A 17,013-nucleotide genomic window follows, 5' to 3' on the forward strand; every position below is an offset into this window, starting at 1 on the left:
ATATTTCCAGGTATCAGTTGAAATTATATTTTGTCCTTGAACATTTTCCCCTGTGGGTAGAGATTTCCAGCTTTGCTTCTTTCTGGCCTGCACTTTGTTAAGGTTAAATCAGGTATTAGAAATGTATTTGGTCCTCTTAAAGATTATCTTTTATTGGTAAGAACAAGGAATAGAGGATCTTTTCCAAAGTGAATTATTCCCAACTGTAATCAATAAATGCTGACTAGAACCAAGGTTCTTTATGGAGCTCTACTTTCTTCTGGTATCAATAGTCAGTCAATATGGTGTAGCTCCTGAAAAGGCACTTGAATTCCTAATTTCAGCAGTCTTTCGAAAGGATTGTGAATTGCTGTCCCAATCAGGGAAGTATCTAGTAATCTGATTTGCTCCTAACCCTGAAAATTAACCCCAGTAACTCAAGGGGACATCCTTATATTCTCCCTCAGATGGCTTGTGCAGTGAGAAGACAGCAGATGGTGATTCTTCTCTTTCACAACAGATCTTTAGTCATATTCTGAAACCCCATTTGTCCATACTGTATGGAAGAAACACTAAAACAGTGGGTTATCCCTTAAGAAAACTTCTCATCAAAGTATGTTTTTTATTGTAGATAATTCGCTCCTTTCTGCTCTTTCCAACAATCGAGCGAATGTCTGAGTCACCGAACGGCAGGATCGCCACTCCACTTCTGTGCTGGCTTCGATACGCTCTCTATGTTTTTGCCTACCTTCTACTTAAACCATGGCCTGAGAAAATCAAGTCCTTTATGATCAGAATTGCCCTTCGAATGATGAACCTGCAGAGCGAATTTTCGGTCCTGAGTGTATTAGAACCGTTCTGCCTTGGTAAGCACATTTTTTTAATAATTTTTATTTTGTTATGTTAATCACCATAGAGTACATCCCCAGTTTTTGATGTAAAGTTCCATGATTCATTATTTGCGTATAACATCCAGTGCACCATGCAACACGTGCCCTCCTTAATACCCATCACCAGTCTATCCCATTCCCACACCCCCCTCCCCTCTGAAGCCCTCAGTTTGTTTCCCAGAATCCACAGTCTCTCGTGGTAAGCACATTTTAAAATGTATATGTTTTTCCATTTCTTTGTGTCTTCCTCAGCTTCTCTCATAAGTGTTCTATAGTTTTCAGAGTACAGAACCTTTACCTCTTTGGCTAGGTTTATTCCTAGGTATCTTATTTTTGGTGCAATTGTAAATGGGATAAATTCCTTGATTTCTCTTTCTGCTGCTTCATTATTGGTGTATAGAGATGCAAACAGTCTTCTGTGCAGTGATTAAAAGAATGAAGTCTTGCCATTTGCAATGATGTGGATGGAACTAGAGTATATTATGCTAAGCAAAACAAGTCAGAGAAAGACAAATACCATATGATTTCAATCGTGGAATTGAAGAAACAAAACTGAAGAACATAGGAGAAGGGAAGGAAAAATAAAATAAGATAAAGAGAGGGAGGCATACCATAAGAGACTTACCTATGGGGAACAAACTGAGGGTTGCTGGAGGGGAGTTGGGTGGGGGATGGGCTAATTGGGTGATGAGCATTAAGGAGGGCACTTGATGTAATGAGCACTAGGTGTTGTATGTAACTCACAAAACACTAAATTCTACCCCTGAAACTAATAATACACTATATGTTAACTAACTTGAATTTACGTAAAATCTAAAAAATAAAGAAAAATTTAAAAATCTAGAAAAAAATAAAATGTATATGTTTATTCTTGTCTCAGAAAGTAGTAAGAGAATAAGCTCAGACAGTTGATGAATATTGAGCAAGGATTTGTTGTTTTTTTTCCCCAGAAGCTTAAAACTAGACATAAAATAAAAATAGAATAGGAAGTTTAATTTTAATTTTCATTGAGCTTTAATTTTAAAACTTATCCTCTGATTCTCCACTCTAGCTGTCAGATGGTGGGGAAAATTCTGTATTTAGTATATATATGGAATCTTTATAGGAATCCAGGGGGCACCCTGTTAGTCCAGTGTGAGAACTTAGGAGAAACCAGCCAAGGAAACCAGGCCCAATATTCCTGTAGAGTGAATAGGCAATGCTTTTATTTTCCTCTTTAAATATTTTTGGAGGGTTTTAAATGATAAAAGAAATAAGTAATAGTCATGGTAATACAACACTGGGTGTTGTGCTGATTATATTTTCTGGAAATATTCAGGAAATATTTGCTACTTTACTTTTTGGCTTCAACCTTGGTTTTACATTTAAAAATAATCTACCTTTTTAATTAGTACTAATTTATAGAATATTTATAAATCATTTTCATAATAAAATAATCCTTTCTTAATCTGTACCTCAAAAGGTTATTGTAGGATTAAATATGATAATATATGCATAGTGTCTATATAATATTTTATTTATAGTAAGCCTCCAGTGAATGATATAACAACAGTTGCAGCAGCAGCTAATGGCAATACTCTAAGCTTTTACTTGTAGTCCTCAGAACTAGTCAGGTTTGGGTATTTTACTGTCGCCATTTTACGGATGAAGATACAGGGGTAGAGAGAAGTTGCGTGATTTGCATTGTCATACAACTCGTGGGTAGTGTTCAAACTTTGGCAATCTCCCACTATGCTAAAGCTTCCTTCTACCGTAGCTGCTACTATCATCTTTTTGCTCCAGTCGATCATAAAGGCAGGACTCCTGAATAAAGCTTACCATGCTCACCTGCATTAAGAGTGCCACACTATCATGTACGTAATGAATCCAGAAACAAGTCACAGCCCTGTTGACAGCTACAGATTGATTGTATGCGGTATTTTTCCACATATATGGCAAAAAACAGTCATTGCAAATACAAAGTTCAATATATTTTCTGTATTTGTAGATTTTTGTCTGTTCCATACTCTTCAACCCCCATTCTTTATTACGGCCTTAGCATAGCAGTGGAAGAAGATGAGATAGGAAGAAGGGAAGCAAGGCTAAGGACAGTTATAAAAATCACCAAAGACCAAAGTTGGAAAGGCCACTTAAAGACCAGGTCCAGCCCCTTATCTTTCCCTCCTATTATAGAAGAGAAAGAGGTGGCCTAAGTGAGAAAGGCATTGGCTGCAAGTCAGAAACTCTTTCCCTGTCTGGTTCTCGTTCATTGATCAGACCGGAAGTTAGATTAGATGATCCCTAAGGGCCAATATACCTTTGGAAATTATTTGAGACCAAATGGAAGTCACTTGAAATTGTGGCAAACATATATAAAATTACTCCACATATACTTCAATAAATCATCTTATTTCCCTTTACAGTTTTTTTCTTTTGGTATTTTTCTTTTTACCCTATAGAGAGGATTATAAAAAGCATTTTCCAGTTGGGGAATTCCATTTTCCTCCAAGGAATTCTGCTTCCAGGAGAATGGAATGGTGTACTTTCCCTGCTTTTCCTACTAAGGACCAAAACCCCTGCATATTCAGTAACATGTAGGAAGGTAAGAGAAAGAACACAGAGAAACAAAAAAAAATAGAACAAACAGAAAACAAATAATAAAATGGCATACACGCTCTAACATACCAATAATTAACAATACATGTAAATGATCAAAGTATACCAATTAAAAGACAAAGATTGGCAGAATGGGTTAAAAAACATTACCTAGGGGCGCCTGGGTAGCGCAGTCGTTAAAGCGTCTGCCTTCGGCTCAGGGCGTGATCCCGGCGTACCGGGATCGAGTCCCACATCGGGTTCCTTCGCTATGAGCCTGCTTCTTCCTCTCCCACTCCCCCTGCTGTGTTCCCTCTCTCGCTGGCTGTCTCTCTGTCACATAAATAAATAAAATCTTTAAAAAAAAATAAAATAAAATAAAATAAATAAAAAACATTACCTAAGTATATGCTGTCTTCAGACATCCCAGTTCAAATATAATTATACAGATAGATTGAAAGTAAAAGAATGGGAAAGGTACGTCATGTAAACATTAATCAAAGGGAACCAGGAATTACTGTATTAATATCAGATAAAGTAGACTTCAGAGCAAAGAAAATTACAAGGGACAGAGAGGGATATCGCATAATAATAATAAAAGGTTCAGTCTACCAAGAAGACAGAAGACAGCAATCCTAAAGGTGTGTGCACCAAACAAGAGAGCTGCAAAATATATGAACCAAAACCAATAGAACTGAAAGGAATGGCCAAATCCCCAATTATAGTTGGATACTTAAGCACACCTCTCTCAACAGTTGATAGAACAAGACAGAAAATTAGCAAGATGTAGAAGAATTCAACCACAGTATCAGCCAATAGGATTTAATAGACATTTATAGAACACTTTCCCAAAACATCAGAGTTTCTGATGGCATTAGACAGGCAGCCACCTATGCTTTTCTTATACCTCTTTAGAAATATTTTCTAAACCCAAACCAGGACATGGGGTATATGAAAGTTTTGTGTATTTTTCTATATATATTTAGTGGCTGTGTAACACATATGACATATAGTCAAGTGTTCAATGTTTTTAACTAGAAGAGGTACTTATATAAAGGTGTTTTCCGATTTTTCTACACCAGAGTTCTAAGCACCCTCTTTGAGAAGTGAGCTGCGTAAGCTGCACATAAGAGAAAGGAATCTTCCTTCCAGCTGTAGCAGTTGACCTCCTGCTGCATCTTCCAGAGGCCCCAAGTGCAAGCATCAAGAAACAAGACAGTTCAGACATGATACACTACCCTCCCTGGCTCAAGGCAACCAGAGCCTTCCAACCACATTGCTGCTTGGGGAGCCCTGCGATTCCTTTTCTGCACAACCACTGGAGAGTGATACTTTGTGCAAATTAGACTCTAAACTGGATTGAGCTCTCAGCTGCCTTGCTTCATCTCTGTTCCAAACAACCTATGTGCAAACAAACTTTTGGAGCACAGGTCTTCTATTTCTGCCATCCTTCCCTCTCTGATTTTCTGTTCTCTCTGTTCTAGATCTGGCCTTCTGATGTTCAAGTGAGAGGTACTTCAGGGGTCTCTTTTTTCCCCATTACGCACTCAGTCTGTGTAACCTTGGGTAAAGGGAAAGCAGGCAAGGATTACTTGTCTTTTATTCTTGGAGTTCTTGGTTCATGGTTTACATGGGTCTTAATTAAGTCTCCTAGTAGTGACCCTAGGCTGATCCTTAACCAAGCATTTCAGTCATCCTAGCCAGCCTCTTCCTACCTGTCCCCTTGGGATCACATGTCACCCTTGTCTCCTCTTGCAACAAGTACCACAGAAACTGCCTTTGCCCACACTTGCCCTGGCTATCCCTTAGGTGATTCTGATTACCTTGCTTACTATAAAAGGAAGACAGTCCCAGCTGAGAGAGACCGACCGATACTCCTAAGAGCCCAGCTTTTGCAGATGATTAGTGTACTCCTGCCAAGCTTGTATCCCATGAATGGTGAAGGTAATCAGTATTCGGACCAACCCACTTGAGTTGGAAGTATGATTTTTAGGTTACACAAAGAGAGGGCCCACCAAGGGAATGGAAGACCGGCTCCAAGGTCATTCTCAGTGGTCTGTGCCATCTGTGACATCCCCTGCAGACCTGTTTCTCTGCTTTCCTGTCATCCAGACAGTGACCTTTAACATGCCAGCTTGACTTCTAGGAGGCCTTGCAGTGTTTGCACATTATGTAATGTCTGTGCTTCAGTAGAAATCTTACAGAAACAAACGGAGGAAGTTTGCTGGTCCAAATAGTGGATAATAAATCCTGCCCTATCTAGATAGACACTGATTTTCTGTATCCTTTAGGTTATACACATATTTTTTTGTTGTAGTAAGGTCTGAAAAATTCAAGGAACCAAAATATTCAAGTCTTTCAAATGCTGTTGTCCTTTTGACAAAGATGGCACTTCCTATGGGCTGGGATTCTGCATATCAGCCTTCTTCACCAGATTGAGTGAATGAAACATCACTTCCTATCCAGCATTCAAAGAGTAGCCCTAATTCAATTAGCATACTCTATAAACTTTACCGCGGTGTTCATCAGATCAATTTGCGTAATTAGATTGTTTTAAGTGTTTTTAAAGAAAATATATGGGGTTTTTTACTTTAATTTTAATTCTGGAATGTTTGCTACTGCATATTTTCTTTACAATAGATATTTCTTCTGTTTCATAAGAAATAGGCTTTTCACTGAGACAGCTAAATTAGATTTCTTGATCAAAGCTAAAAGCAAATATATATTAGCTTAGCAGTATCACAGGTCAAGATAATTAATTTTAAAAAAATATTCTAGGGTCTTTTTATTAGTTAGGCCAAATTGATGTTTTAATTCCTTTCAGTTACCTAACTAGAAAAACATAATGCAGAGACAAAGGGCATTCCTGGTGGGTTATGTTACTTTGTTGCATACATTCTTATAAAAAATTTTTTCATTATCTTTCCTTTCCTTGATCTATATGGAAATAACTTTTAAATATGTACAGTGATATAAAATGAACTCTTCAATGAACTGTCACATAGCTTTACTAAAGAAGCACACATTTCTTCTCAAAATATTTTTAACTCCGTCTCAGAATAATTTTTTGAATAAGACAAAACCAGACTCCTATGTTACCTATTCTCTCATTTATGTGTGTAGCTTAGAAAAATCTATTGTTAAAAGGCAACTGCAGCTGTAATAATTCATGGAAATTTAGCCTAAAATGCAGCATGACAGAAAAGTTGTGTGTGTGTGTGTGTGTGTGTGTGTGTGTGTGTGTGTGTGGTCAGTATTAGGATTTAGGACAAAAGGTGATTGGATACAACACTAGAATAGCATCTCTGATTTAGAATTAAATGATTCAATTGAAGTTTTACTATATTTTTCTAAAGAAATTTATATGTATATATTATCTGTTACTATAAAATGTTGTATTATTTTTTTCTAAAAAAGATCATACACCTTGAGTTGTGTTTTTCCCATTAGTGAATTCATTGTCACAGAGATAAGATGATTTCTTTGCAGACTAAATGGATGGTTATAATAACCAGTGTAATGGCAAAATCAAACAAACAAGGGCATTCTACTGTGGAACCTTACAGGAGACTCTAGACTACCTGTCACCAAACCAGCAAGACAACTTGGCTTCCAGTCCCCACATTCTCCCTCAGAAAACTATGTGTGCATCTCCCCCAAAACTTCCTAGTGTATCACTCACTGTGGTTTTACTTCCCTCTGCATTTTCCCTCACTGCTGAGACCAGTGCTTGATGAAACCTCGTTTTTGGTCTGTCTCAGCAGAAGCTCTTAGACTGTCCCTCTTCCCTGCAGTGATTTGTGCTAGTTTTATACCAGTACCTCCCAGCTCGGCTCGCCAGGGTCCGTGTGCTTCTGCCTCCAGTTCTGGCCTCCGCTGTAACATCAGCTTGTGCACCACTTCAAGGAAAGCAGCAGGTGTTTCCTCCTGACCACTGCCCCCCCACACTCCCCCCCCAAAAAAAACCCAACACCAGCTCAGTCCCTTCCCATTTCATTTAACAACCCTTACTGACACCTGCCATGAACCGAGGACCAGCTAAGCCCTGGAAAGAATAACAAATGAAATAAACCTCCTGCCTTTAAGTTCATTTCCAGCGTGGTCAGAGAGACAAATGTGAAGAATTGTCATCTCTCACAGTTAGGGCCATCATGAGAACAGTTGCCCAGCATGAGTGGAGCCAATAAAGGAAACATCAGTTCTACCTAGGTAAGGAAGGGAGAAGAAGACAAATTAATTTGAACTTGAAGATGAGTTGGGATTTTTTCCAGAAAGATGGAATAGCATCAAGATAGGCGATGGAGTTCAGCAGAAGGCAGTTTTCCGTCGTAGATTACAGGTACTTGGAGAACTTAGTGATGCCATCTGACCTGTGAGATGAAAGTCCTACAGGTCTTACAATGTCAGCCCCCACTCCTTTCATTCCATTAGCTGCTCTCCTATGAGGTGAAGTCCTGTAGTGATACTTGAACACTAAGCAGGTTTCAGAAGATACGGTAGCAAATAAAATAGGATATTAGACTCCTCAATGAATTTTTTTATACCTGTATTTAAATTTGTAATAGAAAAAAAAGTAAACAATTCACATTCTTCTAAATCATGTTCTTTCCTTCATGTTCATGTTTTTGTTTCCATTACTCCTGCTTCTGGATATTTCCTTCACTGTGGTGCTTGAAACTCTGAATTCTGCTGGGTTTCCAGGAATGCTGTTGACAGTCATTGCCAAGAGAAATGTGTTTTCCCCTTAGGAAATTACATGTCCATTTGGTATTATTATTTCTGACCACTGTGTTGTGTTACAAGCATTTCTGAGGAATGAAAAAGATGGCTTCCTTGGAGCAATTACTGGAAAGGAAACTGGTATGTTACTTTCTTTAAAAAAAAAAAAAAAGTATACTTAGATCAGAAATTATCAGGGGAAAAAAAAGAATAGAAATAAAGACAGGGTGAGATACATTCCCTGATAAAAAAAAAATTTAATTTTAGAAATATAAAATTCCTTATAAGTTATTTGAATTTTTAAGTTGTTTCTGATTCAGGAATAACACTACAGAAAAGTGATTAAAATATGAATGCTTTTACCTCCATGAATTATCCCAAAGTAAACTCCCACTTAACTCCCACCCAGCTCAAGAATCACCATTGCCTGGCTCTCAGAAACTGCCCTTATGGCCCTGAACAACCAAAAATCCACTCTGAGCTCATTCGGGTTGTTGACAGAGTCCAGTTTATGTAACTTTATGACTGAAGTCCCCACTGTCTTGCTCACAGTGAGCCAAGGGTCCTCTCAGCTCCTGGAGAGGTCACTCTCCTTTCCTTTCCCGGTGAACTCCAGCTTCAAACCAGCAGTGGTGCTTCTAATCCTTTTAGCAGTTTTGAATCTCTGACTTCCTCTTCTCCCACCAGCCAGAGGAAAACTCTGATTTTGAAGGCCTTGTGTGATTAGGTTAGACCCACCAGGATAATCACCCTTAAAGTCATTTCTGCTGTATAACATAATCTAGTCATGAGGGTAAGATGTCATCAGATTCCCAGGTGCCACCCACACTCAAAAGGAAGGAGTCTGTAGAAGGGCAAGGATTATTTGTGACAGCTTAGATTTCTGCCTACCACAGACCACTATTTTCTCCTGCTCTTAAATGCTACCTCTGTCTGTCAAAAATCCAATATCCATATATGTGTAGTCATTTCTGGAAGAGTTTATATAAAATCAATATTATTTCTTCCTAAATGTTTGAGACAGTGGACCAATGAAGTCCTCTTACCCTGGAGTTTTCTTTGTGAAAAGGCTTTAAGTTACAAATTTAAATTCTTTAATAGATAAAAGACTTTTCAGATTATCTGTTTTCAAGTAAGCTTAAAATTTGTGATTTTGTTCCTTTTATCTCAGTTGTTGAATTTCTTGGCATAAAGTTGATTATAAGATTGCCTGATTGTCCCTTTGGCATCTGTAAGATCTATAGGGTGTCACTTCTCTTTCCTGATATCGATAATGCTTTATGTCTCATGTCTTCTCATGTATGTTTTGTTTTGTTTTTCCTGATCAGTCTGGTTCAAGGCTTATCAAATTTTACTGAACTTGTTCTTGGTTTTATTTATTTTCTCAATTGTTTTTCTATCTTCTGTTTCATTAATTTCTGCTATGAATATTATTTACTTTATTCTACCTACTTTGGAGTTAATTTTCTAGTTTCCTACAGTGGAAATGAGGTCATTCATTTGAGATCTTTTTCCATTTCTAAAATAGGCTTTTAGTGCTTTATAAATTGCTCTCTGAATACTGCTGTGGTCATGTCCCACAAATTTGGATATGATGTGTTTTTATTTTTATTCACTTCACAATACTTTTATTTCCCTTTAGATTTCTTCTTTGACCCAGGGGTTATTTCAAAATGGGTTATTTCATTTCTATATATTTGGCAATTTTCCAGATATCTTTGTTATTGATTTCTAATTTAGTTCCATTATGGCCAGAGAACATATTTTGTATGATTTTGGTTGTTTAAATGGATTGATACACGTTTTATGGACCAGGATGTGGCTTAACTTGGGAAATGCTCTGTGGATACTTGAAAAGAATGTGTATATTCTGTTCTTGTTGGGAAGACTGTTCTATAGATGTCACTTAGGTCAAGTTGAGTGATGGTGTCATTTTCTGTATCCTTACTGATTTTCTTTCTAACTGTTCTATCAGTTATTAGGAGATGAGTGTTGAAATCTCCGACTGTATTTGTGGATTTGTCTGTTTCTTTTTGTATTTCTGTATTAGTTTTTACTTCACATATTTTGAAGTTTAAACATGTTAGGTGCATAAACATTTTGGACTTTTATAACTTCCTGATGAATTGACTGTTTATCTCTGGTAATATTCTTGGCTCTGAAATCCAGTTTTTCTTATATTAATATAGTCATTCCACCTTTCTTTGGGCCAATGTTAGCATGATATATCTTTTTCCGTTTTTTAACTTTTAGCCTATTTATGTCTTTTTATGTAAGGTCCGTTTCTTGTAGGCAGCAAATAGTTGAATCTTGCTTTCTTACCCAGTCTGCCTTTTGATTTAAATGTTGAGACAATTTATATTTAATGTTGTTATGAATTGGGCTGGCTTAAATCTGTAATCTTGATATGTATTTTCTATTTGTCTCCTATGTTCTTTGTTTCATTTTTGCTTTTTTTCCTGTGAATCACTTGGGTATTTTTTATGATTTCATCTCCTTCGTTGGCTTATTAGTCATTCTTCGTTTTGCTGTGTCAGTGGTCACTTGAAGATTTACACTGAACACCTTTAACTTTTACAGTCTTGAAATGATATTATGCCACTTGAAGTATGCCATAAGAAACTTAACAACAGTGAGCCCTTTCTCTCTCCTACCATTTGTGATACTGTTATCATATATTTTACTTCTTTGATATATTCCTATTTTCACTTTAAACAGTCAATTGTCTTATACAGAGATATAAATAACAGAGAAATGTATTTAAAACTTACCCACATAATTACTATTTCTGATGTCCTTTATCTCTTTGTGTAGACACAATTTCCATCAGATATCATCTTTTTGCTTTAAATATTTCTCATACCATTTCTTGTAGTTCCACTGATAGTTAATTCTTTCAGCTTTTATATGTCTAGAAATGTATTTTGTCTCCATTTTTGAAAGCTATTTTCACTGACTACAGAATTCTAGATTGGCAAGTTTTTTTTCCCCCTTTCATTACTTTAGAAATGTTCCTCCATTGTCTCCTAGTTACATCATTTCAAGAAGAAATATGCTGTCATGTTAAGTCTTGGTTCCTCTGTATGGTTACAGTTGACCCTTGAACAATGCGAGGGATAGGGGTACCAACCCCCCATGCATTCAAAAATCTGTGTATAACTTTGACTCCCTAAAAATTTAACTATTAATAACCTACTGTTGATCAGAAGCCTTACCAATAACATAGTCAATTAACACATACTGTGTATGTTGCATTTTTTATATACTATATTATTACAATAAAGTAAGCTAGAGAAAAGAAAGCATTGTTAAGAAAATCATAAGGAAGAGAAAATACATTTACAGTATTATACTGTATTTATCAAAAAGAATCCATGTATAAGTGGACCCACACACTTCAAACCCACGTTGTAAAAGTGTCAGCTGTGTATCATTTTTCTCTGTCTACTTCTAAGATTTTCTCTTTATCACTAGTTTGAAGCAATTCATAATGTACTTTGGTATAGTTTTCTTCATGACTCTCGTGCTTTGGGATTCTTTGAGCTTCTTGGATTTGTGGGTTTATGGTTGTAATATTTTAATATTTTTTCAGATATTTTTTCTGTACCTCCCTCCTTTAGAGACTCCAATTACATGGTATATGACATATGACACCACTTTGAAGTTCATTTGTGGTTCACTGAGGTTCTGTTCTCCCCACCCCCACCCTAGTTTCTTTCTCTCTGTGTTTTCTTTTGGATAGTTTCTATTGTTAAGTCTTCAATTCACTAATTTTTCTTTCATGATGCCTACTCTTCTGTTATCCCATCTAATGTATTTTTCATCTCTAGAAGTTTGATATGAGTCTTATATCTTCCATAATTCTGTTTAACATGTTCAGTATTTCTCACTTCTCAAATATATGGAATACATTCTAAAACATTCAGTATCTGTTAATACCCATTTTTTTAAAAAATAGGCTAATTTTGATATAATTAAAATGCCACAAAACTCACTCTTCAGTGGTTGCTTTTAGTATATTCTCAGAGTAGTGCAACCATGACAACTATCTGACTTTAGAATATTTTCATCACCTCAAAGAGAAACCCCATGCCCATCACTCCCCATTTCCACCTTCCCCCAGTCCCTGACAACCAGTAATCTACTTTCTCTCTCAATGTATTTGCCTATAATGGACGTTTAACATAAAAGGAATTATACAGTAGGTGGCCCTTTGTGACTTGCTTCTTTCATTTGGCATGATGTGTCCAGGGTTCATTCATATTGTACCATGTATCAGTACTTCATTATTGCTCAGTAATATCATATGACTATATCATATTTTGGTTTTCCATTCATCAGTTGATGACCATACAGATTGTTTCTACTTTGTGATTATCACAGCCAGTGCTGCTGTACACATTCACATAAAGTTTTGTGTGGACCTCTCTTTTCAGTTCTCTTGGGTTTGTGCCTACAAATGGAATTGCCGGATATATGCAGTAACTCTACATTTAACTTTTTGAGCAACTGTCAAATTGTTTTCCAAAGTGCCTGTACCAATTTACAATGCCACCCACACTGTATGAGGGCTTCAATTTCTCTGCATCCCTGTCAACACTGGCTTTTGTTTGTCTTTTTTCTTGTAGCCATCCTGTTAGGTGTGGTGTGCTATGACATTGTAGTTTTGATTGCATTTCTTTGATGACTAATGATGTTGAGCATCTTTTCACACACTTATTGGCCATCTGTACTTCTTCTTTATAGTAAGGCCCTTTCAAATCTTTTGCCCATTTTTATTTTTATGTTTTTTTTATAATAATTTTTATTATATTATGTTAGTCACCATACAGTACATCCCTAGTTGTTGATGTAAAGTTCCATGATTCATTACTTGCATATAACACCCAGTGCACCATGCAATACATGCCCTCCTTAATACCCATCACCGGCCTATCCCATTCCCCCACCCCTTCCCCTCTAAAGCCCTCAGTTTGTTTCCCAGAGTCCATAGTCTCTCATGGTTCATTCCCCCTTCTGTTTACCCCCCCTTTCTTCTTCCCTTCCTTCTCCTACCGATCTTCCTACTTCTTATGTTCCATAAATGAGTGAAACCATATGACAGTTGTCTTTCTCTGCTTGACTTATTTCGCTTAGCATTATCTCCTCCAGTCTCGTCCATGTTGCAGCAAATGTTGAGAAATCGTTCTTTTTCATGGCTGAGTAATATTCCATTGTATATATGGACCACATCTTCTTAATCCAGTCATCTGTTGAAGGGCATCTCGGCGCCTGCCACGATTTAGCTATTGTGGACAATGCTGCTATGAACATTGGGGTGCATAAGGCCCTTCTCTCCACTACGTCTGTATCTTTGGGGTAAATACCCAGTAGTGCAATTGCTGGATCATAGGGTAGCTCAATTTTTAACTTTTTAAGGAACCTCCACACTGTTTTCCAAAGTGGCTGTACCAACTCGCATTTTTATGTTTTTAAAGGTTTATTTATTTATTTCAGAGAGAGAAAGAAAGAGAGTGCATGCGAGCATGGAGGTGAGGAGCAGAGGAAGAGGGAGAGAGAAAAACTCAAGCACACTCTGAGCTGAGCGTGTGAAGCCCAATGCAGGGCTGGAGCTCCTGACCCTGAGATCACAACCTGAGCCAAACTAAGAGTTGGACACTTAACCCGCTGTGCCGCTAGGCACTCCCTTTTGCCCATTTTAATCAAGTTTTTGTCTTTTTATTGAGTTTTATCAGTTCTTTATATATTCTGGATACTACATCCCTATTGGATATGCAATTTTTTTTTCATTCTGGGGGTTGTCTTTTCACTTTCTTGATGGTATCCTTTACAGTGCGAACAATGGTAATTTTTATGAAAATCATTTTATTTTTCCTTTTCTCACTTGCGCTTTTCATGTTGTGTTTTAGAACCTATTGGCTAACTTTGGAAAACAGTGTGGAGGTCCCTCAAAAAGTTAAAAATAGAGCTACCCTATGACCCAACAATTGCACTACTGGGTATTTACCCCAAAGATACAGACGTAGTGAAGAGAAGGGCCATATGCACCCCAATGTTCATAGCAGCATTGTCCACAATAGCTAAATTGTGGAAGGAGCCGAGATGCCCTTCAACAGACAAATGGATAAAGAAAATGTGGTCCATATGTACAATGGAATATTACTCAGCCATCAGAAGGAACGATTACCCAACATTTGCAGCAACATGGACGGGACTGGAGGAGATTATGCTACGTGAAATAAGTCAAGCAGAGAAAGACAATTATCATATGGTTTCACTCATTTGTGGAACATAAGGAATAGCAGGGACATCAGTAGGAGAAAGAAGGGAAGAATGAAGTGGGGGTAAACAGAAGGGGGAATGAACCACGAGAGACTATGGACTCTGGGAAACAAACTGAGGGCTTCGGGGGGGGGGGGAATGGGATAGGCAGGTGATGGGTAGTAAGGAGGGCACATATTGCATGGAGCACTGGGTGTTATATATAAACAATGAATCATGGAACACTACATCAAAAACTAATGATGTACCGTATGGTAACTAACATAACATAATAGAAAATTTTTTAAAAAAAGAACCTATTGGCTAATCTGAGATCACAAAAATTTATTCTTATGTTTCCTTCTAAGAGTTTTATAGATAGATTTGATTGTTAAATTTAGGACTATGATCCATTGTTAATTAATTTTTGTATATAGCATGAGGTACTGGTCCAACTCATTCTTTTGTGTGTGTGTATCCAGTTTTCCCAGCATCATTACTTGAATGTTTACCAGTTGTATTATCTTTGTCATTTTGCAGTCAGTTTTAATTAACTTTTTCCCTTATTTCGGGTTGTATTTTCCTGCCTTGCATGCTTGATAACGGTTTACGGGATGCTTTCCATAGTTAATTTTACCTTTTTGGATGCTGGATATTTTTGTATTTATGTAGATGTTCTTGAGCTTTGTTATGGGACAGTTATGTTATTTGGAAGTAGTTTGATACTTTCTTTTCTTGCTTTTAAGCTTTGTTAGTTGGTTGCAAGACAGCATTTAGTTTAGGACTAATTTTACCCCATTACCAAGGCAAAACCTTTCCAAGTTCTATAGTTGATGCACCATGAATTACGAGATTTTTTTTCCCTCTAGGCAAGTAGGAACAGTAACTGCTCCCAGTTTGGGCTTTGTTCCCTCTAAGTCCTTTCCAGTGGTTCTTTCCTCAGCTTCTGGTGGCGTCCCACATGATAGTGCCAATTAGTACTTAGCTGCAGCTGAAGAGGACCCTCTGCTGATCTCTGGAGCTTCCTCCCTACCCCCTCTTTCAGCAGCTCTCTCCCCTCCACTACTTTGCCCTACAAAACCACGGCACTGACCTCCCCAGAATACCAGCTCTGACTCCTTGTTTTACGGTGTGCCCAGAATTTGTTTGAATCAGCTGTGGTAAAGTGACAGGCGTGGAAAACTGCCTTTGGAATAAGAGTTTATTCCCAGGAGGAGACAGGGTAGAAGGAAGGCATGAGGAAAGTGCAGGGATGCCAGGGGCCACCGAGTTTGGATGGAGAGATTATAGACACTGATTAATTCCAGACAGCAATAGAAAAAATGTAAGTTTTCCAAAATTTTAGGTGCAGCTAACCACTCAGTGAATAAAAATAGAATTTGTGCTTTCAGACTATTTAGTGAAGAGAAATTTTTAAGAGATAGTAAAAGGGCACGTGGCTGGCTCAGTCAGAAGAGCGTGCAACTCTTGATCTTGGGGTTGTGAGTTTGAGTCCCATGTTGGGTGCAGAGATTACTAAAAAAGATAAATGAACTTTAAAATAAATAAATAGGAGAAGAAAACATCATTCACACTAAAGGGGGTGGAAAGGAGAGTTGGAAATCAAAAGAAAGCAAAGCATACGCAAAACAGGATGACTGGAGCCAGATCAGATATGTCTTATATTAATATATGTGACTATGTTAAGTCCTTTATTTAAGAGATGTTTTCAGATTATTTTTAAAGAGGTCTACGTATGATTTCAAGAAACACTTAAAACAAAATGAGAAAAGATTGAAAATAAAGAAAAGGACAAATACAGCAGGCAGATGATGACAAAAAAGAAAGCAATGTGACAATAATACCAATCAAAATAGAACCCAAGGCACACAGCATTTAATGAAAATTTGTAGACCAGTACAAGAAAGCCACATAAATTCACATTGTCTCTGGTTCTCTTCCTCTTTCTTAGGTATGTGACATCTTGAAAGGGAGAGGGTCAACTTTGCTTGTTGTGCAGTCAGTACAATGAGACTAACCCTCATTAAAAATTCTTAGCCTTTAAACTTATTTTAAAATAAACATTCATTTTAGTTGTAACTTTAAAAAAAATAATAAAAGGTCAGGAAGGTTTCACATTAGTAACTGCATGCAGTTTCCCTGCTATACATGATTTATCTGTAAAAGTTGGTGCTTTTAATCCTTAATCCACAAAAACACGTTGATCAGGCGCCCTGCACATCATCCGCTGTGGTGTCTGAAGTTAGTCCGTCCCGTCACTGCTGTGTGTCGCTGTTGAGAAAGGCAGGTGAGGCGAACATACCTCTCTTGGCCTCAGTGACCCCTCACATCAGACGGTGCTTGCGGAAAGGAAAAGGGGGAATGGGAATTAAATCCAATTAATTTGACACGTGTGTTTGTTCTGTGTATTCTAAGTGTTGACTCTTTTTAAATGTAGCTAATGCTGCCTACCTTGGGGGCCAAGAAATGATGAAGGTGGTGAAGAGAGACAACGACACCATAAAGACGTACTTGCCTAAGGTAATCGCTTTGGTGCTGCAGGGAAGTAAGTAGATGGGCGGAAGTACTTACCGAGCATGACGTGCTGGAA

General features: G+C 37.5%; 1 protein-coding gene across 3 annotated transcripts in view; it reads left to right on the top strand.

Annotated features, from left to right (window-relative positions):
- Positions 1–17,013, top strand: part of LDAH (lipid droplet associated hydrolase) — a 101,266-nt gene that overhangs the window by 67,653 nt on the left and 16,600 nt on the right. For all 3 annotated transcript variants that reach the window (XM_045813450.2, XM_045813449.2, XM_045813451.2), the window contains 2 exons: positions 611–845; positions 16,861–16,943. In XM_045813450.2, the coding sequence (XP_045669406.2) occupies positions 611–845; positions 16,861–16,943 (318 nt within the window). The remainder of the gene's footprint in view (positions 1–610; positions 846–16,860; positions 16,944–17,013) is intronic.

The sequence above is a fragment of the Ursus americanus genome, chromosome 7 (assembly GCF_024610735.1).
Source record: "Ursus americanus isolate L20-20 chromosome 7, mUrsAme1.1.p, whole genome shotgun sequence".
In the NCBI taxonomy this organism is placed as follows: domain Eukaryota; kingdom Metazoa; phylum Chordata; class Mammalia; order Carnivora; family Ursidae; genus Ursus; species Ursus americanus.